Source organism: Anomaloglossus baeobatrachus, chromosome 4 (assembly GCF_048569485.1).
Source record: "Anomaloglossus baeobatrachus isolate aAnoBae1 chromosome 4, aAnoBae1.hap1, whole genome shotgun sequence".
In the NCBI taxonomy this organism is placed as follows: domain Eukaryota; kingdom Metazoa; phylum Chordata; class Amphibia; order Anura; family Aromobatidae; genus Anomaloglossus; species Anomaloglossus baeobatrachus.
Genome location: NC_134356.1, coordinates 78,437,942 through 78,464,066, shown reverse-complemented (window position 1 = coordinate 78,464,066; position 26,125 = coordinate 78,437,942). Strand labels below are relative to the sequence as shown.

The following is a 26,125-nucleotide window of genomic DNA, read 5'->3' as shown; positions in this document are numbered from 1 at the left end:
TCCATACGAAGTGCACACAGTGCCAACGGACAAGGCTTTCAGACCAACCAGCAAAACCAAAGGGGCACGGACCCAGCGTGCTCGACCAACGGAGACGGAGCATTCAAGAGTTTGGTTTACCTGGTGTCAGCATCAGTGACTTTGGACTGTGTGAGTTCCCGATATCCCTTCACCTCCGATGGGTTCCCCACTCCATCCATCACCGAGTCCCGGGGCACCACTCCCCCTGCCCACGGAGGGGTTAACATCTCGAGCTGCCACTCCATTGTTCCTGGGCTCTCTCCCCCAACCGGCAGCAGTGGTCCCTCACGTTACCACACACCGTGGGTGGTGTCACGAACAGTATCCCATTCACCACCCAAAACATTCCCCCTTTTTATTCCGGGTAGCCGCGCGACCCCGCCTCGGATCCGGAGACCAATCGAGCCACTGTGGATCCGGGTCCGAGCAGTCCGTCGGCTGTCGCGGGGGTGGCACAATATCCACTCTTTTAAAATTAAAACACCATATACTCACCTTCCACACCAACGCAATTCCAGAGATGTTGTCAACCAGTCACTTCGTGCTCCTACTGCCAATCAGCAGTCCCTAATGGGCTACTGACCTCTTAGTACTTCCACTTGTCTAAGGTTCATCTGATGGCGTGGAGCTCAGACAAATGGAAGAAATGATAATACAGAAACCCAACAGCAGCAGCTAATTGTTGTGCCACATCAGCCCTGCAGCCAATGTCATGCAAACAATTTAATTTTAAAAAGGGTTGACCAGTTAGTAGACAACCGTTTTGATAGTCCACTTGATTAAGAAAGCCAGGTTAGAAATCACAACTCACAGACTGAGTGAGTAAATGAGGCGGAATCCTTTCACTCCTATGAGAGTTCTAAAAATACCTAACCATACTTACTCAGTTATTTAACCATGGGCCTCCCCCAGCCTGAGAATACTAGCCCCCAACTGTCTGCTTTATTTTGGCTGAGTATCAAAATTGGGGGTTACTCCAATTCTTTTTTTTTTTAATTATTTAAATAATTAAAAAAACAAAAAAAGTTTAGCTACCTTGTATTTTGATACACAGCAAAGATAAAGCCCCCAGCTGCGGGCTGCAGACTCCAGCTGTCTGCTTTATTTGCCCTAGGTATCAAAATATGGAGCACTGCACATCATTTTTTCCAATCATTTATATGTTTTTACACTCCACTTTGAGGACCCAGACAGCTAGTGTGAGGGCAACCAATCACAGATGCCAGCACAGAGGGTGGAGCTGTAATGTGACTGTAACCAATAACAGACACTATCACAGAGGGTGGGGGAAGCAGAGGGTTTAATAAGCAGACCCAGAAACAGTGTGACAGCCACGTGAAAACTCCATAAGGGTAAGTTCACACAGTGCTTTTTTCGCGGCGTTTTTGCGCGTTTTTCGGGTGCGTTTTTGGCCTCAAAACTGTATGACTTTGCTTCCCCAGCAAAGTCTATGAGTTTTCATTTTTGCTGTCCGCACACAACTTTTTTTTAAGCTGCGTTTTTGAGCTTAAAAAAATAAATGGACATGTCAATTCTTTCCTGCGTTTTTCTGCATTTTCCCCCCATGCAATGCATTGGAAAAACGCAGAAAAACGCAGAGATCAAAAACGCAGTAAAACGCAGCCAAAAACGCACCAAATCGCGACAAAAACGCATGCCTTTTTTGCCGCGTTTTTGCCGCCGGTGCGTTTTTTGTGCGTTTTTAGCGGCCAAAAACGCACAAACGCAGCGTTAAAAAAACGCAGCATGTGCACATAGACTTAAGTATAACTGTCCCTCTTTAATCCCCATTTTGCTTTATTTTGCAGCCCCCTAGCCCTTCATCCGCGCAACCAAACCCAAACAGTAAAACTGACTTAGGGTAAGTTCACACAGTGCGTTTTTCGCGGCATTTTTGCGCGTTTTTCGGGTGCGTTTTTGCCCAGAAAACTGCATGACTTTGCTTCCCCCAGCAAAGTCTATGAGTTTTCATTTTTGCTGTCTGCACACAGCGTTTTTTTTCAGCTGCGTTTTTGTGGTGACCACAAAAACGCAGCATGTCAATTATTCCCACATTTTTCACCACGTTTTTCATCCATTGAGTGCAATGGGATGTTGAAAGATGCAATGAGAAACGCAAATTGTTATTATAGCTGCGTTTTGGTGCATTTCTAAGACCAAAAACGCAGCTATAAACGCAGGAGGTGGGTAGTAATGTGACATGTACAGGAAGAGGATTCTTTCTGTCAGTAAATACAGAAGGGTGAATCCTCCCGGTACCGTCATCGCCACTTCCACCTCCAGTCCTGTGCATGTATGCTGCTGTGCGGCACCATGGCTGGGCGGGAGGTGGAGGCAGCTGAGAAATCAAAAGTGAACAGTAGAAAAAAAAAAAGTCATACTCACCTGTCTGCAGACTCCCGGTGCCATGCCCGCTCCCATCCCCTCTCACGCTACCGCCGCTCCAGCTGTGTGCAGACGGCCGGGACACCTCCGATAGATGCAGGACCTAGCGATGGATCACCTGATGCAGTCACCTGACGCATCAGCTGATCGTAAGTCTCGGGGTGACGCCAGCGCCCGGCCGGCTTAACCTATCAGCGGATGCCGTCAGGAGACTTCATCCCTGATTACCGGCAGCTCCTGCAGCGATCGGACGGGATCAAACTCCGCTCCAGGAGCTGCCGGTAATCAGTACATAAGTGAGTATTTTTTTTTTTTGCACCGATGCATCATCTGATTGTATAAACGGCTTTTATGCAATCAGCTGATGTGTGATGTGGTTCAGGCACTTGAACCTGACACATCATCTGCTCGCTTTGCCTTCCAGTAAACCGATCAGATGATATTGGATCCAGATTGGACGGCGCGGGACCCTTGACCCAGGATTACTGCGGAGGGGGTTCTTTATTTCAATAAAGATGGAGTCACTAATTGTGTTGTGTTTTATTTCTAATAAAAATATTTTTCTGTGTTGTGTTTTTTTTTATCTTTACTAAAAATTCATGGTGGCCATGTCTAATATTGGCGTGACACCATGAATTTCGGGCTTAGGGCCAGCTGATAATATAAAGCTAGCACTAACCCCATTATTACCCAGTGAGCCACCGTCACCAGGGCAGCTGGAGGAGTTGGATACAGAGCCAGAAGATGGCGCTTCTATGAAAGCGCCATTTTCTGGGGTGGCTGCGGACTGCAATTCACAGTGGAGGTGCCCAGAAAGCATGGGCACCCTGCAGTGTGGATTCCAATCCACAGCTGCCTAGTTGTACCCGGCTGGACACAAAAAATTTTTTTTTTTCATTTTTTTTTTTAATTATTTCATGAAATTCATGAAATAATTAAATAAAAAAGGGCTTCCCTATATTTTTGGTTCCCAGCCGGGTACAAATAGGCAGCTGGGGGTTGGGGGCAGCCCGTACCTGCCTGCTGTACCCGGCTAGCATAAAAAAATATGGCGAAGCCCAGGTAATTTTTTTGTTTGGGGGGGCAAAGAAATCCTGCATACAGTCCTGGAAGGAGGATGCTGAGCCTTGTAGTTCGACAGCTGCTGTCTGCTCTCCTGCATACACTATTGGATGGAGGATGCTGAGCCTTGTAGTTCTGCAGCTGCTGTCTGCTCTCCTGCATACACTATTGGATGCAGCTTGCTGAGCCTTGTAGTTCTGCAGCTGCTGTCTGCTCTCCTGCATCCACTAGTGGATGGAGTATGCTGAGCCTTGTAGGTCTGCACCCCCTGACTCTCCCTCCAGCATACAGTCCTGGATGGAGCATGCTGAGCCTTGTAGTTCTGCAGCTGTCTGCTCTCCTGCATACACTAGTGGAGAATGAAGAACATATGGAAGAAGGAAATGACATCAGACCTTTTTTTTTTTTTGAACAATCTTTAATGGCAATGTTCACTGATAAAAAAAACGCAGCAAAACGCAGCCAAAAACGCACGCGTTTTTTCATGCGTTTTTAAAGACGCTGCGTTTCTGTGCGTTTTTAGCGCTAAAAAACGCACAAAAACGCAGCGTCAAAAAAACGCAGTGTGTGCACTTAGCCTTACCTGAGAAGTTCGTGTTCGGGGTCCATTCATGGACACTAGGTGTCTGGTATGGACTCTGAACTTTACAATTCAGGTTTGCCAATTACTAATCTTGATGATTTGCATGGTAAAGTGCATTACGCGAGCCAGCACATTCCTAAAGCAACCATTAATAACTTAATTGATAGCCGCCAAGGTGTATAAGTTCAGGGATATTTGCAGGTGGCGCTCATACTTTATACTGTATAAACAGATATTTTGAAATCTTTGCTTCCTTTTTTTTCATAATTTCTATTGCATTAACATGTTTATTAATCCTGTGATTTTCTTAATTCCACAACGTTTTCTTCCTTGTGCTGCAATATCAATGTTGAGGCTTACAGTATAATACAGGCTGTAAATCGGTAAAAGCCTCAATATAAAATGCTAATTAATGTTATGTGTCACAATATATATATGGTGCATATTCATATTAATCAAGATGTTTGTGTTGAATAGGTCCAGTATCAAAAGTGTGTGGTAGCCTCATCATCAAGGATGAAGTCAAAAGTGGGACCCGGAAAATCTCTCCTGAAAATAAAGAGGACTACATCTGTAGACTCCCCAATCTCACCATTCAGCTCAGCAGGTCACACCCTTCAGAAAAATGGGGGGGCGAATAAAAAAAGAGGAGTCATGGCTTTCTTTGAAGCATTTAAGCAGAGGCATGTTAGACATACTCCTTAGAATGCATTAGTTACGCCTTTTTTTAGCTACTTGCCTGTTTTCTAGATATTTTAGAATGTTTCTTGGTTTCTGTAATTTCTGATTGAATATATACATTTATTATATCTACTTGACTACAAGCAAATTCAGGTGCTGAAAATCTGTATGCTTAATTACTAATGTTATGGTACAATAGAAATGAGCCACGAGTATAAACAAGACTGTGTCTTATGTAGAGCAAGTGGGGACAAAAAATGAAAATGAGCGTATTTTCGGACATTGTCCTCACCATGTGTGCAATGGACCACATGCGAACAGCACGTGGATCAAAGTTAGCCTATGGTCTTTTGCACATTGGCCATTTTTTCAGACCTCAGGTCCACCAGGAAATATATTAGAGAATGAGTTAATCTGGACTAATAAATAGACCCGACGAGTGCATGAAAATAATTGCAACTCTTGCACCTGCCTGCTCTGCGGATGACCACATGCAGCTGCACATGGTGCCAGTCATGTCAGGAGTTTGTGGAGATAACTGGTCTAGAACGTTCAGTGCTTATCTGAATTCATCCTTCTTAAGGCATTTCCACCCTACTTTCTACATGTTGATTGAAAATACCTTTCCAAACATATATCACTTACTGCCTAGTAGCCATGAATACCTTAAAAAAGTCCAGACTACAACCAAGATCTCCCCCCACGCACCAAGAACCGATATATGTACATTTTTTCACCCTGATCTGAGCAGAGGGACCAATTCCTTCTGCGTATCAGTCAATTTTGGGTCAGAATCTTCATCACACATGCTGCAGCATCTATCCTTTTTAGAGAGGTACCTGAAAGTGACCTTGAGACCATGCATGGACAGAAAAACTTGAGGGCAAAATATACTGTGCATGAGCCAGTCATTTACAGTGTGGCAGAGATCTCGAACAGAGTGTGGATGATCTCATGAACATCATCAACATCAGTCAAGGAAGAGAGGATGACTAAAGGCTACTTTACACACTGCGATATCGGTCCCGATATCGCTAGTGTGGGTACCCGCCCCCATCTGTTGCGCGACACGGGCATATCGCTGCCCGTGTCGCACAACAGCCGTCACACATACATACCTGTCCGGCGACGTCGCTGTGACGGGCGAACCTCCTCCTTTCTAAGGGGGCGGTCCATGCGGCGTCACAGCGACGTCACTGAACCGCCGCCCAATAGCAGCGGAGGGGCGGAGCTGAGCGGGACGTAACATCCCGCCCACCTCCTTCCTTCCTCATAGCGGCTGGGAGGCAGGTAAGGAAAGCTTCCTCGTTCCTGCGGCGTCACACGCAGCGATGTGTGCTGCCGCAGGAACGAGGAACAACCTCGTTACTGCTGCAGTAACGAGATTTGAGAATGGACCCCCATGTCGCCGATTAGCGATTTTGCACGTTTTTGCAACGATGCAAAATCGCTTATCGGTGTCACACGCAACGGCATCGCTAATGCAGCCGGATGTGCGTCACGAATTCCGTGACCCCAACGACTCCGCATTAGCGATGTCGCAGCGTGTAAAGCCCGCTTAAGTGGGATCTCAACATGGAGCTTGCATGATCGATTGCTATGAACTGGTTGGCATATGTTGGGGGAGTTTTAAACAATACTTTTGATAACATATGCCTTACTAAAGGGTATACCTCCCAACTGTCCAAGGAGCAAAAAAGAGGTACCGTCAAGATTTCAGGCCACGTTTTTACCACACTACCTAGCCACACTCATTTACCTTTTTTTCTTTCCTGGTTATATAAAGAAAGTGACAAATGAATTCAGTTAAACCAATGAATATTATAAAAACATTTTACCTTTTCATCCCAGTTACCGTATTTTTCGTTTTATGAGATGCACCGGATTAAGACGTACCCCAAATATAGAGATAAAAAAGGTTAAAAAAGTAAATGGGATCCATCTTATACTCTGGTGGTGTCTTAGCGTAGGTCGGCGACAGCAGTGATGGAGCGGGGTCACAGGAGGTGGGTGGTGCTGGAGTAGGTCAATGCTGGCCGCTGTGTGGCCGGCCGTGCTGGCTGTGGGGCAGTGCTGGCTGTGTGGAGCAAGGCAGTGCGGGGGTGAGATGCTCTGTTGGCGGTGCGATCATCAAATAATGCCTCCAGGAGTCGTCGCCTGCACAGATGGAGCTTTCGGCTGAATGACAACCCGTGAGCTCCATCTGCACACGGGCCAACTCCTGGCGGCATTATTTGAAGATCGCACCGCCGACAGAGCATCTCACCTCCACACTGCCTTGCTCCACACAGCGCCCACTGTAGCCAGCACAGCGCCACACCGCCAACAGAGCATCTCACCCGCCGCAGCCAGCACAGCCCCGCACCGCCGACAGAGCATCTCACCCGCCGCAGCCAGCACAGCGCCGCACCTTTGACAGAGCATCTCACCTCCTGCAGCCAGCACAGCCCCGCACCACCGACAGAGCATCTCAGCCGCCGCACCGACCTGCTCTACACTGCAGCCAGCACAGCGCCCATTCTCCACCTCCGGCTACTTTCGGATTATAAGACACACCCCTCATTTTTCTCCCAAATTTTTGGGAGGAAACGTGCGTTTTATAATCCGAAAAATACGGTAGTTTTTTTTCTCTATTTTGAAGTTCATTTCATGAAAAATTGGATAGTGTCATTCAAAATTACAATTTGTTCCAGAAAAACAAGCCTTCATACAGCTATGTCAATGGAAAAGTAAAAAAGTTATGGCTCTTGGAAGAAGTGGAGGAAAATATGCAATCCATGAAAAAAAAAAAAAAAAATTGGCTCAGAGGTGAGGAGTGAAAGGGATTGACGAGGCTTGAGACAAATGTCTGAAGGCATTCCATGTGCAGAATTTTACGCTGTCACGATTCCCTGGTATTGGAGGTGTGAGCGAGTAATCTCACGTGATATCACGTCTGTGATTTGATAACATTGTCTCGTGTGGCTTCTCTCAATTTATTTTTAGTGAATGCACCTAGTCAGCATGTGACCAACTTGAAATTTGGGACATAGCCTTCACCATCCAGGACATCTCTCGCAATTCGGGACTGTCCAGCTGGATCCGGGAAGGTTGGGTGGTATGTGCTGCTTGGGTCTATGGTATATAAATTTGGAAAGACCTTTTCAAACCAGAGTGTATGGAAGGAAACGTTTACAAGGGTAAAACCTGGAGAAATCTTTCCTTCTCGACATTGCCCCTCATAGCAACACACCCTTTTTATGTTCCTATAGACAAAAGTAGAGGAGAAAATTGACATGCATAAGCCTTGCCATCCTTTAATATGACTGTCATGTAGAGCCTAGAACTGTTCTAGAAGGTTTGATTGTCTATGGCCAATGTCAACTTTGCCCAATAAACAAGTCAATGTACCGCCATTCTGTAGTCCGATGATATTTAGAGAAGGAACTAGTAACATAAAGTGCCTCAATCTCAGTAGTGAAAAGATGGATGGTATCTAATAAATATATAATGAGTCAAGTGAATGAGTCAAGTCCAGTACTTGCTGTGCCAGGTAACGGTGGCATCCAAATATCTGCCGAGTTGTACGTTTTCCCTACCTGGTGTAAAAAGCTGATGTGAGGTAAGCATGTGTTAATGGGACTATGTAGTGGTATAGATAATGTAACTGTCCATCCTGATCAATGTGTATGGTACAGATCTGCACTGTAAAATATGCTTTAACTGTAAATAAATACACCACTAGTTTCTCAGTGGACTTGTTCTTAATAAATTTTGGGGCATTGGAAAAAAATTGTTTGTGATTATTTTTTCACACTTTCAAATAGGATTTTTTAAGTAAAGCTGTTATCATGGATACATTTATGATATGTCATCATTATCTGATTGTTGGGGTTGCTACACCCAGCACTGCCGCTGATCAGCGTTTCCCAGTGTCGGGTACTGCACATATGCCATCTCTTGGCATCAATCTCTTTCTATCCACATATCCAGCTTCAGTGCACCATAAGATCACCCTCATGTACAATAAGCTAGAATACAGAGGGATGCTAAAGGGAATCTGTCAGCAGGTTTTTGCTACCCCATCTAATAGCAGCATGATGTAAAAAAGATACCCTGAATATAGCAATGTATCACTAAGGCTGCTTTCACACTACGTTTTTTTAACATGCGTCATGAACTTTTTTTAACGCAAAAACGGATCCAGTGCAAATACGTTTTCATTTCAATGCATTTGCAATGGACTCGCGTCAACATGCGTTCACATGCATTTGCGTGCGTTATAGTGAGGATCCAGCGACTTGCAGTTTAACTTTTTTCAAAAACGCTACTTGTAGTGTTTTTGAGCTGCGTCCAAATACTGTTTTTCACTGGATCCTGACTATACTGCACGCAAACGCATGTGAACGCTGGCATGCTGATAGACCGGATCCTGCTTGCTCTACTGAGCATGCCCAGAAACCAGCCTGGCGTGATCAGTCTCTCTCTCCCTCTCCCTCTCTCTCTCCCCCTCTCTCTCCTCTCTCTCCCCCGCTTGAGAGCGGCGGACACTCGTAACCAAGGTAAATATCGGGTAACCAAGCAAAGCGCTTCGCTTAGTTACCCGATGTTTACCTTGGAAAATAAATGAGAAAATCAGCTCACCGAGTTGCTGTAATCCGCTGTATATGTGGATCCGCGCACGGAAGGCTAGGCTGCCAGTCTCACATTCAGGATGAAAAAAAGTCCAGCGCAGTCCTCAAGTTGCAATTAAAAAAAATTTTTTCTTTTATTTGATAAATCCGTTAAAAATAAGTGGTGTACAAAGCAGTCAGCTAGAAGAGTATAGGGGACATAGAGAGGAACCCCACAGAACTACGCGTTTCGACACAGTCTTAATCATGTTCTGAAAAGGAAAGAGTATCGATTTCCTATAAGGTGTAACACAGATGTTTACCTTGGTTACATGTGCAGGGAGCAGGTAGCCTGGCTTCTAGCAGCTGCGGACGCTCGTAACCAAGGTAAATATTGGGTAACCAAGAAAAGCGCTTCGCTTAGTTACCCGGTTTTTACCTTGGTTACGTGTGCAGGGAGCAGGCAGCCCGGCTCCTAGCAGCTGCGGACGCTCGTAACCAAGGTAAATATTGGGTATCCAAGCAAAGCACTTTGCTTAGTTACCCGATGTTTACCTTGGTTACCAGCGTCCGCAGCTGTTAGATGCTGGCTCCCAGTCTATCATGTTCAGTTCCCCTCACTCCCGATCACATGACTCCAATGCTCGCCCACAAACTTCAAGTGACAGGATCCTGCAAAATAACACATGCGTTTGCATGCGTTTTTCTTTGTAAAAATAGGATCCACTTTTACAGCAAAAAAAGTTCATGACGCATGTTAAAAAAACGTAGTGTGAAAGCAGCCTTAGCTTACTGGGTACAATAGTTGAGACATAGAGTTTTTAGATTTGGCAGTGCAGCAGAGCTCAGAAAGTTAACTCACCCACATCAGACTCTCTATGAACAAAGTTTATAAACAGTGAGATGCTAATCAGAAGGGGAGGGGGTGTGGTCAGACTAGTGTAATCTGGACAATGATAATCCAGGTGATAAAACCTTCACTATAAGTAAACAACAACACAGCTGGGTAATAGATGACATAGTTGAACTCTGGGTCTCAGCCTCTATTTCCTCCTGTCTTTAGATAACATGGCAAAAACCTGCTGACAAATTCCCTTAAAAAAGGTTCTCCAAGAATATAAAATATTAGAAAAGAAATATTGTCATAAATTTATACCAATATTTCTTTAATTAACAATTTGTCACCTGTGCCTGCACTGCCCTGCTGCATTCTGTGCCCGACTGTGCCTGCACCACCCTGCTGTGGTTTGTGCCCGCCTGTGCCTGCACCGCCCTACTGTGGTCTGTGCCTGCACCACCCTGCTGTCTCTGTGCCCACCTGTGCCTGCGCCTTCCTGCTGTGATTTGTGCACCGCCCTGCTTCGGTCTGTGTCCGTTTGTGCCTGGACCGCCCTGCTGTGGTCTGTGCCTTCCTGTCCCTGCACCACCTCCTGTGGTCCGTTCCCGCCAGTGCTTGCATCACCCTGATATGGTCCGTGCCCACCAGTGCCAGCACCGCAATGTTGTGGTCCGTGCACTCTTGTGCCTGCACCGCCCTGCTGCGGTCTGCTCCCGCCTGTGCCTGCACCGCCCTACTGCTGTCCATCTTTGCCTGTTCCTGCACCTCCCTGTTGCGCTCTGTGCCCGTCTGTGTTGCAGCTGCTGCTCAAGTGTTGGAATCTGCTACTGTTGTAATCTGGTGTTCTGCCACCGGAGTCTGGTCACCTGTCTTAGTCTGGTATCCTGTCTGAAGTCCGGCTAACCTTGGAGGCGGCGTATTCAGGTACCTGTGTATTCCGGGACTGGCATATCCAGTTACCGGCCTCTCCTGAGACCCCAGCCTTGTTCGCGTGTTCTGTACCTGAAGCTCTGCTGCGGTCTGTGCTTATTGTGCCAGTACCTCCCTGCTGCAGTCTATGCCCGATGTCTGGAGCCTAACCCGATGTCTGGTGTCTGATGGCCTCTGCCCGATGTCTGCAGCCTTGCCCGATGTTCTGTGTCAGCTGACCTCTGTCTGATGTCTGGAGCCTTGCCTGATTACCTCCAGTGTCTTTTGTCCCGTGTTCCTGTCCATCTCCGTGGCCGGGACCAACCAGTATACCTGATCCGTCCTGCATGTGTTCCTGGGATCAGCCAGAAACCCTGACCCGCCTTGCCTGAGTTCCTAGTCCATTCCTGTGTCCTGGGACCATCCTGATCCTATACTGTACTGTGTTCCTATGCTGGTCCTGTCTGACCTCGCTTGTCCTCCTGTCCTGCGATCACCTAGCCCTGGCTCAGCTGCCACAGTCCTTGGACACCGCCCTTCCCTTGTCTGGGTCGGTCTGGGTTCCCCTGTGGTCCAGTGGGTCCACCTCACCCTTGGGATGCGCCATCCCTGTGCTCACCGTGTCATCCCTGGCGGCGAGCGTAACAATTACTACAGTACATCAAAATGGCCACTGTTTTATTACACCAACAAAAAAATGTGTCCTACAATATTAATCAGATAGCTGCATGCGAGCTGAAGTTTCACCACCTCCCTACATTTTTAGTAAGATGTGCTCCATGTTGATAGTCTCAGTTAATACTGGAGGTAAGCAGATGCTGCTCACACTGCTGTCCACTCTACCTTTCTGATCTAATACTGGAGATACCAGGAGGCTGCAGTAAGAAGAGACTGCTCACACTGCGGTTCATCATGTCTTCTAATCTAATACTGGAGATACCAGGAGTGCTATGTAAGAACATGCCATTCACACTGCTGTCCACCCTATCTATCTGATTGAGTACTGAAGATTCCAGGGGTGCTGAATTAAGAAAAGGCTGCTCACACTGCTGTCCACCCTGCATTTGTGATCTAATACTTGGCACGCTCCCGGTGTCCCAGCAGCGCTCCTTACCTACTGAGCCGGTTTCACCATCCAGGCACCGCTCCGTACCCACTGATCCGGTCGCACCTGCATTGCACCGCTCCGTGCTCACTGATCCAGTCTCGCCATCGCACCACCGCTCCTTGCTCACTGGTCCAGTCCATGCGTCCACCGGTCACGCCTGCCGCTCCTGCTCTTGCTCCCCTGAGTCCTGTTCCAGGTCTCAGGAGTCTGACTTTGACTGATGCCTCTGTATAGGACCGGGCCGCGCCCACTCACCTGGTCTTATAGGCCCAGCACTGCTGCAACAGGAAATGACCTGAGGCTGTGCTGGGTATATAAGACTGGCCTTTCCATGTGGGCGGGGCCTGATCATCGCTTGTGTTTCTTTGCTTTGTCTTGTGAGCTAGGTGCTCAGGTCCTTTTGTTCCTGTTTCCTGTATTAATGCCTTAAAGTACGCTGGGACCCTAGTGACCTGGTCCTGTCTTTGCTTCCTGATACCTGCACCTGTTCCTGTACTGTCCTATGGGACTCCATGACCCTGGTGACCTGGTTCTTCCCGTTCCTGCCACGCTAGTGCTCCAGCTAACGTGTACCCTGGCCTCCAGGTGGGGTGCTCGGTCCAGTGGATCCCCCTCCTGGGCCTACCAATCCTCTCCGGCCCTCACAATACTGCTATTAACAAAAGTGCTAAGATAAAAAGCAGCTGTAGATACTGCTGTCCACCCTGTCTGTCTGCTCTAATACTAGTGGATCCCAGGGTTGAGGAGGTGAGAAGAGGCTGTTAACACTGCTGTTCTCCCTGTCTATATGATGTGATGAAGACAAGAAGGTTGCAAAGAAAATTGATATAGTGCAAACAAAACGTAGAAGAATGATGTACAAAACTGAAATTTTATGATCTTGAAAGAACACCATTAAAAGTTAAAAACATTTAAAAATTGCAAAACTGTCCATTTAACCAGGTTAATGGATAGCATAAAATAATAATAATAAACCCCTCTAAAAAATATGCAATAAGCAATAATAAACAATGTGAGACTACATAAAAATGTAAGAGAGCATGTTAGAATAAAGAATTATGATGAGGACAAAAGTAACAAATATGTTAGTACATTCCTAAATCACAAGAGTTGGAAATAAGTATAAAAGGGTGTGGCATAAAATAGTGCAAACTATAGAAACATGCCAGCGTGTCACACGGTGTTTGGCTCTAAACTCACCAAGTGTCATGGCATCATCTGACGCTGTTCACACTGCAGAGTCTGATACTCCACACACTGCCTTCTTTGGTGCTTCTTAGGCTAGGTTCACACTTCCGTTGTTTTGCATCAGTCACAATCTGTCTCCTTGAGGAATTACGGTATCCTGCAAAATATTTTGCAGGAATCCAGTTTTTCCTCTTAGACTTCTATTAGCGACGGTTTGCGACGGATGGCCTTGCGTTGCATCCGCTGTGACGGATCAGTCGTTTAGTGACTGACCGTCTGGCGGGAGTAACGCTGAATGTACCGTTTTTTGGACCGGCAAAAAAACGGACTCCGCAGGTGTCCGTCACAATCCATCACAAGCTATAATGAATGTCTATGGTGCTGGATTCTGTCGTAATCCGTCACACGACGGAATCCAGTGCTGGTTTTCGTCATGCTCTACTGAGCATGCCCAGCATGTTTAGCACACCCAGTGGGCTGTCCCAGACGCAAACAGATCACGACGGATATGTCAAAGAACGGATGCACAACGGATGTAACGGACGCGACGGATTAGTTTTTTCACAGGATTCCTGTGAACGGAATCCTGTGAAATTACACATCCGTTGCGTCAGTTGACATCTCAAAAACAACGGATCCGTCATTGCGTCGCAACAACGACCCTGACGGAAGCAAAACAACGGAAGTGTGAACCTAGCCTTAGTTACACAGACAGGTTCGGGCGTCCACCAGCTGTGTTGTCATTGTTGATCATACTTGCAGGAGTTAATTTCTGCTAGACTGCTGGTTACCTCTTGGATCACATGTTGTGGGAGACCTATGACAGTCACTCCAAGCCTTTTTAAGATGGAAGAGCCTGTCTTCCTATGCCGACTGTAGCTTTAGCTACACCAGTCTGTGTGTTGTTGCATCTCAGTCACGCTGCTGATTGTCTTGCTTTGTGTGTGGCGATCACCTGTCCTCTCGTTGTTTCCTCCCTGCTATAATGTTTCTCCTTATCACTGTTTGCCTAATACCGGAGTGTGAGCATGCTTTGTAATTGAGTTTGGGTTTACCCTTTTTATCCTTATCTGTGGGTTCAAACACTCCTGTCCTGGCCCTCCCCTGGGGTAAGGGAGAGTGGGTATTAGATCAGGGCTGTTCAGGAACAGGGCAAGGAAGGCGGCTCAAACATCATCACCATTAGACATATCTCTGGCATCAGGGACAGCTAGGGCCCCCCCTAGCCTGGGGGCCAGTTTAGAAGTCACAGTCCCCTGTTATCCCATCAGACCCCATGATACATCGATTTCCCTACACTCCTGAAGCGATACACAGGGAACACTCTTTCCAGGCTCATTATTTGCTTATTGTGAGTGTCTAATTTGATATTTTTCATCACTAACATGTTTCTATTGTAACGCTAGTCACTATCTTACGGGGTCGCATGGGGGGAATGGGTAGTCAGGAAAGCCGGAGTCTGGTAACAGGAGGTCACATATAGTTGTCGCGGGCGGGGAGGGGACGCTGCGCTCACCACGCTCGGGTCCGGCACTGCTGCTTCGCTTGCTGCTCGGTGGCTCGAGCGGTGGGCCGGATCCGGGGACTCGAGCGGCGCTCCTCGCCCGTGAGTGAAAAGGGGAATGGTTTTGGGGATTTATTGTCCGTGACGCCACCCACGGTTGTGGTGAGGTTGTGACACCACCGCTGCTCTGGACGGGGATTCCGGGAGCGATGACAGGGAGCAGCTTGGATGTTGTTTTTCCCCTCCGTGGGTAAGGGGTTGGTTGTCCCGGGGCCCGGTGAGGGAGGAATGGCAGGCGGGTTACGAGGCCTGGTGAGGTGCAGGGTTGCGGGGGCAGCGCGGTGCCGCACGGCACGGTGGTACTCACTCAGCCAATGATGAATGCATTGTCTCCGGTAAAACAAATGGCTGGATGGACGGGTCCCACAGACGGCTGCGGTGGTTCTTCTCCCGGTAAGTTGGCGGTGACTGCCTTTCCCTGCACCTGTGTTATGTTCTCGGTTCTGGTGGCTTCCCACCGGTAATCCGCTCCCCAGCTTGGATGAAGGCTGAGGGAGCCCCTTTTGCCCGCAGGCTCTGGCCCTGGGAACTGTAGCCTTGGCGATGACTGTATTTCCCTTCACGGTTTGAGCGGATGCCTTCAATCGGGTCTTGACTGCTGGAAAACCCCGGAGGTTCCCTTCGCTAACGGATTTGACCGGTTTTACGGTGACTCCAAGCCTGGTCGGGGTCCATAGGCCCTGCCGAATGGTGCTGGCTTCTCTTTGCTCCCCGATCCGGTACCGGCGGGCCACCGCCTGTCCCCGGTCCTTACGGTTCACGTCAATCAGCCCCTCCTGCAGACGGTCACCACCATCTGCCAACCTTGCTGTATGTGCCCAGGCCACGCACCCGGACATGGTCAGTCTGCTCCACTACCACTTCACTCTCCTTCCCCTCAAACTCAACTCTCCACTCTCCTCCACTACTCCGACTTCCTTTTCCCGCCTCCAGGACTGTGAACTCCTCGGTGGGTGGGGCCAACCGCCTGGCTCCACCCCCTGGTGTGGACATCAGCCCCTGGAGGGAGGCAACAAGGATTTTTGTCTGACTTCGGTGTGCCTAGCCGGGGTGTGTTGTTGCAGTACCTGTGACGTCCTGGCTTGTCCAGGGCACCACATTCCCCCTTAGTAAAATGCAGACCGTCCGTGGGCTGCCCGTCCATCACCGGTTTTATTTTTTTATGAACTGCAAAAGATAGAAAAAACGGTAAAACATGTAAAAATCACAAACATTTTACAATGGTACGGCTTCCGCTCTTATCCCACCCAAACAACCTGGCCCTGATGCTGCCCCTAAGAAGTGGGCAGCACCCCTTGCCCCAGTCCAGAACCAAGTTGCCCGAGCGGGTACGGTCTCTTTCAGGGGACCCGCGTCCATGGGGACCCCTGAACTCCCGGAGGATCGCCATCGGTTATGGTAGTGGCGGGCCTGGGCGATCCCTTTCCTCCAGGCCCATCCTCGCAAATCAGCCTCTCCGGAGGCGGTAACGGTATCAAGCCAAATATTTTTATTTACATCCCACAAGTTTGTGGTTGCCCTGCAAGTTCTCGGGCTTGTCCGTAAGCAGTTCCTTACGCAACGGTTGCAGAAAGTCCCTACGGGGACTAGTTGCCGGCAACGGCCGGTTCAATCACGGTTCCAATCAGATAACTTCTTCTGGTGATTCAATCTTATCATTCAAACTTGTATCTATACACTCAACACAGTACTGATGGTCCCAACGGGGAAAACTTGCAGCGGGTCATCGCCGCAATCACGGCTCACTTTCGTCCTCCTCACCCAGCCCTGGGTGGAAGAACACATGTACCAGCCCCTCCAGCGCATAACAGGCGCGACGAGGAAGGGCCGCCCGGTATCCATTATTCCCGCTCCGGGGGATGTAAGTGGCCTCCGTGCCATACAGGGCGACGACTCCCTTGTCCTCCTCCGAAACAGGCTCTGTGTCAGGTCCGGAGTCACTATCATCTGTCCCTGCGCCAGGCGGGTTGCCGCCAGCTGCCGCAGTCTCCGGGCTCACCACTCTTTTGGCTACCGTTACGAGGGGGTGTATGTCAGACGGACCAGCAGCAGCGGGGTGCACGGGCAGGAAAGACGGAGGCGGCATGGGGGCCAGGGGTAGACCGGGTCCCTCAGACGCAACGGCCGGTCCCTCGGGGACACAGGGGCGTGGGTCACTCACCAGCTCCTCCATCATGGCCTCCATTCCGTACACCCGGGTGACCGCAGCCACCTCCTCCACCTCCGCGGTCCACTGCTCCATCAGCAGACATATCTGACTCCGGTAGCGCCGGCAGATCCCCGCCGTTCGGGCCCTGAGCCACGCCGCTGTTCCGGGCACCGGCTCCGTAACCTCTGCGTAGCTGGACGGGGCGGACATGTTGGTAGCGGTACTTTCCAGGAACCAGCAGATCACAGAGTCCTGGCGTCCCTGCCTTTCACAGCCGCGGCTCACATGCGGCCAGACGCCATCCGTCCCCCTTTGTCTTTTTCCGGCTTCTCCTCTACAGGGGCGGGATTTCGGCTTTCGCGCCTCCACTGCTCGAGGAGACGCTCGAGCGGGGACTTTTCGCGCCCAAAATGGCGGCTTCTCAAAATTTTCAGCCGGACACCTCCGGCGGTCACAAGGCGCACCTCTACCAAACGGCAGAGCGGTAAGATCCTGTTCGTGACGCCAAGTTGTCGCGGGCGGGGAGGGGACGCTGCACTCACCACGCTCGGGTCCGGCACTGCTGCTGCCTCGCTTGCTGCTCGGTGGCTCGAGCGGTGGGCCGGATCCGGGGACTCGAGCGGCGCTCCTCGCCCGTGAGTGAAAAGGGGGATGGTTTTGGGGATTTATTGTCCGTGACGCCACCCACGGTTGTGGTGAGGTTGTGACACCACCGCTGCTCTGGACGGGGATGCCGGGAGCGATGACAGGGAGCAGCTTGGATGTTGTTTTTCCCCTCCGTGGGTAGGGGGGTTGGTTGTCCCGGGGCCCGGTGAGGGATGAATGGGCAGGCGGGTTACAGGGCCTGGTGAGGTGCGGGGGCAGCGCGGTGCCGCACGGCACGGTGGTACTCAATCAGCCAATGATGAATGCAAAGTCTCCGGTAAAACAAACGGCTGGATGGACGGGTCCCACAGACGGCTGCGGTGGTTCTTCTCCTGGTAGGTTGGCGGTGACTGCCTTTCCCTGCACCTGTGTTATGTTCTCGGTTCTGGTGGCTTCCCACCGGTAACCCGCTCCCCAGCTTGGATGGAGGCTGAGAGAGCCCCTTTTGTCCGCAGGCTCTGGCCCTGGGAACTGTAGCCTTGGCGGTGACTGTATTTCCCTTCACGGTTTGAGCGGTTGCCTTCAATCGGGTCTTGACTGCTGGAAAACCCCGGAGGTTCCCTTCGCTAACGGATTTGACCGGTTTTACGGCGACTCCAAGCCTGGTCGGGGTCCGTAGGCCCTGCCGAATGGTGCTGGCTTCTGTTCGCTCCCCGATCAGGTACCGGCGGGCCACCGTCCGTCCCCGGTCCTTACGGTTCACGTCAATCAGCCCCTCCTGCAGACGGTCACCACCGTCTGCCAACCTTGCTGTATGTGCCCGGGCCACGCACCCGGACACGGTCAGTCTGCTCCACTACCACTTCACTCTCCTTCCCCTCAAACTCAACTCTCCACTCTCCTCCACTACTCCGACTTCCTTTTCCCGCCTCCAGGACTGTGAACTCCTCGGTGGGTGGGGCCAACCGCCTGGCTCCACTCCCTGGTGTGGACATCATCCCCTGGAGGGAGGCAACAAGGATTTTTGTCTGACTTCGGTGTGCCTAGCCGGGGTGTGGGGTGTGTTGTTGCAGTACCTGTGACGTCCTGGCTTGTCCAGGGCGCCACATATTCATAAGGGGTAATCAGGGGTGTGGTTAGGTCAGAATCTGAGGGTCAATATACAGTTAGGTCCAGAAATATTTGGACAGTGACACAATTTTCGCGAGTTGGGCTCTGCATGCCACCACATTGGATTTGAAATGAAACCTCCACAACAGACTTCAAGTGCAGATTGTAACGTTTAATTTGAAGGTTTGAACAAAAATATCTGATAGAAATTGTAGGAATTGTACACATTTCTTTACAAACACTCCACATTTTAGGAGGTCAAAAGTAATTGGACAAATAAACCAAACCCAAACAAAATACTTTTATTTTCAATATTTTGTTGCGAATCCTTTGGAGGCAATCACTGCCTTAAGTCTGGAACCCATGGACATCACCAAACGCTGGGTTTCCTCCTTCTTAATGCTTTGCCAGGCCTTTACAGCCGCAGCCTTCAGGTCTTGCTTGTTTGTGGGTCTTTCCGTCTTAAGTCTGGATTTGAGCAAGTGAAATGCATGCTCAATTGGGTTAAGATCTGGTGATTGACTTGGCCATTGCAGAATGTTCCACTTTTTTGCACTCATGAACTCCTGGGTAGCTTTGGCTGTATGCTTGGGGTCATTGTCCATCTGTACTATGAAGCGCCGTCCGATCAACTTTGCGGCATTTGGCTGAATCTGGGCTGAAAGTATATCCCGGTACACTTCAGAATTAATCCGGCTACTCTTGTCTGCTGTTATGTCATCAATAAACACAAGTGACCCAGTGCCATTGAAAGCCATGCATGCCCATGCCATCACGTTGCCTCCACCATGTTTTACAGAGGATGTGGTGTGCCTTGGATCATGTGCCGTTCCCTTTCTTCTCCAAACTTTTTTCTTCCCATCATTCTGGTACAGGTTGATCTTTGTCTCATCTGTCCATAGAATACTTTTCCAGAACTGAGCTGGCTTCATGAGGTGTTTTTCAGCAAATTTAACTCTGGCCTGTCTATTTTTGGAATTGATGAATGGTTTGCATCTAGATGTGAACCCTTTGTATTTACTTTCATGGAGTCTTCTCTTTACTGTTGACTTAGAGACAGATACACCTACTTCACTGAGAGTGTTCTGGACTTCAGTTGATGTTGTGAACGGGTTCTTCTTCACCAAAGAAAGTATGCGGCGATCATCCACCACTGTTGTCATCCGTGGACGCCCAGGCCTTTTTGAGTTCCCAAGCTCACCAGTCAATTCCTTTTTTCTCAGAATGTATCCGACTGTTGATTTTGCTACTCCAAGCATGTCTGCTATCTCTCTGATGGATTTTTTCTTTTTTTTCAGCCTCAGGATGTTCTGCTTCACCTCAATTGAGAGTTCCTTAGACCGCATGTTGTCTGGTCACAGCAACAGCTTCCAAATGCAAAACCACACACCTGTAATCAACCCCAGACCTTTTAACTACTTCATTGATTACAGGTTAACGAGGGAGACGCCTTCAGAGTTAATTGCAGCCCTTAGAGTCCCTTGTCCAATTACTTTTGGTCCCTTTAAAAAGAGGAGGCTATGCATTACAGAGCTATGATTCCTAAACCCTATCTCCGATTTGGATGTGAAAACTCTCATATTGCAGCTGGGAGTGTGCACTTTCAGCCCATATTATATATATAATTGTATTTCTGAACATGTTTTTGTAAACAGCTAAAATAACAAAACTTGTGTCACTGTCCAAATATTTCTGGACCTAACTGTACCAGGGGAGCAAGTAAAGATGTGGTCAAGTAACGGTCCGGGTCAAAGGCAGGAGAACACGACAGGAATAGGGAGCGGGCAGAGAGAAGTCCAATAACAGTCCAGGGTCAGAAATACCAAATTCAGAACACAAGACACAAGCAAACACACTAGCAACAGTAACAGAGCAGTTCTGGGGGAGCAGGCTCAGTAAAGAAATGCTTTTAAAGCTAAAGCAATTACCCGGAAGATGGAAATGCTGTGTAACCAGTGACTCGCCCACCCCAGGGCTGTGGGACACCCGGTGCCGGGCCGGACTTGTCTGGTGATGGTCAGTGGTGGCGGGGCCCGGCTCTGTGGCCCTGGTGGGTGTCAGTTGAATATGTGGCTTAGTGAATAAAGTTTGTGTTCGTGACGCCACCTGTGGTATGCGGCTATTAAGCCGCCGCTGCTGTGTGAGGCCACCGGGATGATGTTATGGCAGCAATGGTGGTACTGCTCCCCACAGGTGGAGCAATGCCCGGTAACACAGTTGGTGCTTGTGAATGTCAATGCAGCTGAAATAACAGAGACCACTTCAAGGGTGCAGTTCAAGTTCTTTACTCACACTTCTTGTCACAGCGCTGTAGGGACCCTTGGACTGCTGGGACCACTGTCAGGGACCTCCGCCGTTTCTGGGTGATTCTGAGAGTGAAAGCCGGTACCCTTCTCTTAGTGTCTCTTTCTTCTGCTGTCTTCCTTAGCCTTGCCTTTAGTAGGATAAACCTGGCTTGGCCTCCACTACAGCCTCCAGGCTGGGGGGTCACCTGTCGGCTGATTACCCCTGTTCTGGAAGTTCTGCTATGGGTTCTGGCCCGGGAAGTTTACAACCTTCCCTGGGCCTCGGTTTTTACTGTTTGGAGATGATTGCACTCCTCCAGTCTCTAGGGACCGTCCCCTGTCGCAGCTTGATCCCTCCACTGATGTTATTGTGGAACAGGCCACCGTAGCTCTAAACTGCCCCGACAGCTATACAGACTACCCGTGGCCCTGCGACTCCTTCTGTCTCCCACGTGGTGTCACCTGGACCTCTGGGTCCCAGGATCTTCACCAGGAAGCGTCTCCTTCTGTTTCTCTGCTCCTGTCTGACTTGGAGCTTTCTTTCCTTCTTTCTTTCTTTCTTTCTTTCCTCCTTGCCTGCCTCCAGCAGGCCTCCTCCTCCCTCCTTTCTCTCGTTCTTCTTCTCCAACTACATGCTGGCTCCTCACTCTCTCACTCTCTGAGGTAAACTGCAACTAACTTGACCTTACTCTCTGTGTCTGCACTCTTGTGGCTCCTCCCACCTCCCCAGTTGCTCTGTTCTACCCTATAGGAGCAGGGATGGGTCTTACGGCCCCTCCCAGCATGCAGCATGGGAGTGCTTTCTGCCACTATCCCTGGTCCCAGTGTGTTCCTAGCAATGGGTGTAGTGTGGATTTACCAGGGGACCGGTGTTCACTCCTTTCCTCACCCAGAATGGGGTATCACACCGCTGATGGGGTGCAATGACCTGTGGCGACGGAAGCCTCAGGGGCGCCACACCAGCACCTCCCAGAATCAACCTGGACTCCAGTATAGTCTCCAAGCTGCTAGTTCATTATCAAAGATGGTGCCGTAGAGCATCTCCAAAGGCAAGATGCTCTGCACAAAGGAATAGAGACACTGCCAGATCTGTAAGCACTGCAGAGAATCTCCAAGTCTGTGAGATGCCTCTGCACAGAGAATCGTGACATCTAAAGTGCTGAATCCACCCCTTGCAGGAGAATACCCCCAGAGACGCCCTCTCTTTCCAGGGGTCTGCTACATTTACTTTCAAGAAATTATTCACTAGGAACACCACAAGGTATGAACTAATACTAGAGATCCCAGGGATGCTGAGGTAAGAAGAGGCTGCTCACACTGTTGTCCAAACTGTCTGAATGCTGAGCTTCTACTGTGAGCAAGACATGCTTGACAGTACGTGGTTATCTTAGCCACCATTTTAATGTGCTATAGCGATCAACCTAGACAAAACAGGCGTGATTTCTTAATAAAATGTAGTAAAAAAATAATTTTTAGCAATTTTATTTTTCTATTCCCAGTGAACCCCTTTAATCGCAATATACAATATATAATTAAAATGTCATGTACAGCACTCATTGAATAAAATCAGATCTTTCATTATTTGAAATAGTTAATGGTTACTTTTCGTTTTTTTGTTGGATGTACTTTTTCCCCCCATGTTCAGCTTATGTCGCAGTGTGAATGTTCTGTACTTAAGGCTGTTATTACTGGTTACTGAAAGCCATTAGGTAAAGTTCATTCAGTCTGTGCTGGCTAAACCCCTGCATCATTTAATCTGGCCGTTTACCAGATAAATTATGGAGAGCAAAAAGGGCACTTAATTTAATTACTGCAGAGCAGAATAATTCAGACAATCCAAATTACATAGAAAAAAACTGATGATGACTTTCATCAAAAATAACATTACTTTTATCATGCGACGAGTGACCAGTGTGTGAAGACCTCAATACATGCAAACATTTAATAATAACAAACCCTTGAATAAAATCTTATACATTGTGTTGCTCTGTAATGTCTTTATTGTCTGTACGTCTACGTTTAATTGTATGTGCTGTGGAATATGTTGGCGCTATATAAATAAAAAATATTTTTATTATATACAGGTACATCTCAATAAATTAATATATCATCAAAAAGTTAATTTATTTCAGTAATTTAATACAAAAAGGGAAACGCATATATTATACAGAGTGATCTATTTCAAGTGTTTATTTCTGTTAATATTGATGATTATGGCATACAGCCAATGAAAACCCAAAAGTCATTATCTCAGAAAATTAGAATAATTACCACGAAACACCTGCAAAGGCTTCTTAATCGTTTAAAATGGTCCCTTAGTCTGGTTCAGTAGTCTATACAATCATTGGGAAGACTGTTGACTTGACAGATATCCAGAAGGCAGTCATTGACACACTCCACAAGGAGGGTAAGCAACAAAAGGTCATTGCTAAAGAAGATGGCTGTTCACAAAGTGCTGTATCTAAGCATATTAAAGGTAAGTTGAGTGGAAGGAGAAAGTGTGGTAGAAAAAGGTGCACAAGCAACTGGGATAACCACAGTCTTGATAAGATTGTTAAGAAAAAGCCATTCGAAATTTTGGAGGAGATTCAGAAGGAGTGGACAAGTGTCAAGCCACTCATGACCAATAGACAATAGCAGAAGCGTCTTACCTGGGCCAAGGAGAAAAAGAATTGGACTGTTGCTCAGTGGCCCCAAGGTGTTGTTTTCAGATGATAGTAAATTTTGCATTTCATTTGGAAATCAAGGTCCTAGAGTTTAGAGGAAGAGTGGAGAGGCCACAATCCAAGCTGCTGGAGGTCTAGTGTGAAGTTCCCACAATCAGTGATGATTTGGGGAGCCATGTCATCTGCTGGTGTAGGTCCACTGTGTTTTATCAAGACTAAAGTCAGCGCAGACATCTACATAACAGGACATTTTAGAGCGCTTCATGCTTCCCTTTGCCGACAAGCTTTTTGGAGATGGAAATTTCAATTTCAGCAGGACTTGTCACCTGTCCACACTGCCAAAAGTATCAATACCTGGTTTAATAACCACAGTATTATTGTGCTTGATTGGCCAGCAAACTTATCTGACCTAAACCCTATAGAGAATCTATGAGGTATTGTCAAGAGGAAGATGAGAGACACCAGACCCAATAATGCAGACGAACTGAAGGCTGCTATCAAAGCAACCTGGGCTTCCATAACACCTCAGCAGTGCCACTGGCTGATCACCTCCATGCCACACCACATTGATGCATTAATTCATGCAAAAGAAGCCCCAACCAAGTATTGAGGCATTTACTGTACAGACTTTTCAGTAAGCGCCAACATTTCTGAGTGTAAAATCATTTTTTCAGTTGGTCTTATATAATATTCTAATTTTTTTAGATGACTTTTGGGTTTTCATTTGCTGTAAACCATAATCATCAACATTAACAGAAATAAACGCGTGAAATAGATCCCTCTGTGTGTAATGACTCTATATAATATATGCGTTTCACTTTTGTATTGACTTACTGAAAAAAAAAAATATTCTAATATATTGAGAGGCACTTGTATCTCCTAAAGCAGTTATCTGGCGTCACTCAATTCAGTATTAGATGGCGGCGAGCATTAATGGTGTCACAACTGCACATACCGGCTGGGAAGTGGCACATTAAGCAGGTGCACTTTACCTGCCGTTCTCATCAGAATAGGACAGGCACACCTGTGTATTATTCTTGTGTATTTGTATGTAAGTACAAACATGACATTAACAGTGCTGCTCACATCCTGACACAGAAGTGAGCAATCTTTTTAGTCTGTGTTCACACATTGCCGTGGGGGGTTTTTACTGCAATTTTTGAAAATTGTGGCAAGACATTTTAACTATTGTTAACTATCCACATAAACCCTACAGCAATAAGCACAGACCCTAAACACAGACAACACTAAACCCGTATGTAGGAAATACCTGTGCAAACTCTCAGCTCCGTTATAAGACTGGCAAGTGTGAGTGTAGGGGCTGAACCATAAGTGTGGCTTTATTAGGATCCTCCACTAATCATTCATTTGTGGCTTGTAAACACACCTGATGCATATTTTTTGCTGGACATACGTACATTATTTGATAGACATTAGCATGGAGCTAAGGCCAATCTGATCTCACCCACCACTAATGACATATAGCAGCATAAAACAGTTTGTTCTGCACCAGTGTCCTTGAGCCCCACAGTGACAGTGTTGTCCACATTAGGCTAGTTTCATACTTGTGTGGCGCCCTGGACAAACCAGGGGCCACAGGTAACAACACCAACACACCCCACACTCCCGGTCAGGTACACCAAAGTCAGACAAAAACCCTTGTTGCCTTCCTCCAGGGGCTGATGTCCACACCAGGGGGTGTGCCAGGCGGTTGGCCTCGCCCACCGAGGAGTTCACAGTCCTGGAGGCGGAAAAAGCAGGAAGATCAGTTGAGGAGTGAGGAGAGGAGAGTGGTAAAAGAGCAGCCTGAAGTTGGTCCGGGTGTGTGGCCCGGACGGATCAGCAAGGTTGGCAGACGGTGGTGACCGTCTGCAGGAGTGGCCTATTAGAGCTAGCCGTAAGGACCATGGACAGGCGGTGGCCCGGCGGTACCGGACCGGTACGCAAAGAGAATCCAGCACCATCCGGCAGGGGCTTACGGACCCCGGCAAGGCTAGGAGTCGCCGTGAATTTGCCAAATCCGTTAGCGAAGGGAACCTCCTGGGTTTCCCAGCAGCCAAGTCCTGACAGAAGGCAACCGTCCAACCGTTAAAGGGAAACACAGTCACTGCCAAGGCTAAAGTTCCCAGGGCCAGAGCCTGCGGGCAAAAGGGGCTCCTTCAGCCCATATCCAAGCTGGGGGAGCGGGTTACCGGTGGGAACCCATTGGAACTGTACACACTTTACACAGGTGCAGGGAAAGGCAGTCACCATCAACCTGCCGGGAGAAAACAACACCGCAGCCGTCTGTGGGACCCGTCCATCCAGCCGTGTGTTTTACCGAGAACTGTGTCCTCATCATTGGCTGAGTGAGTACCACCGTGCCACGCGGCACAGCGCTGCCCCCGCGACCCTGCACC

General features: G+C 48.4%; 1 protein-coding gene across 1 annotated transcript in view; it reads left to right on the top strand.

Moving 5' to 3' along the window:
* Positions 1-6,856, top strand: part of APBB3 (amyloid beta precursor protein binding family B member 3) — a 168,085-nt gene extending 161,229 nt beyond the window's left edge. The window contains exon 12 of the mRNA XM_075344434.1: positions 4,529-6,856. Within this exon, the coding sequence (XP_075200549.1) occupies positions 4,529-4,756 (228 nt within the window). The 3' untranslated portion in view covers positions 4,757-6,856. The remainder of the gene's footprint in view (positions 1-4,528) is intronic.
* Positions 6,857-26,125: the final 19,269 nt, after the last annotated feature.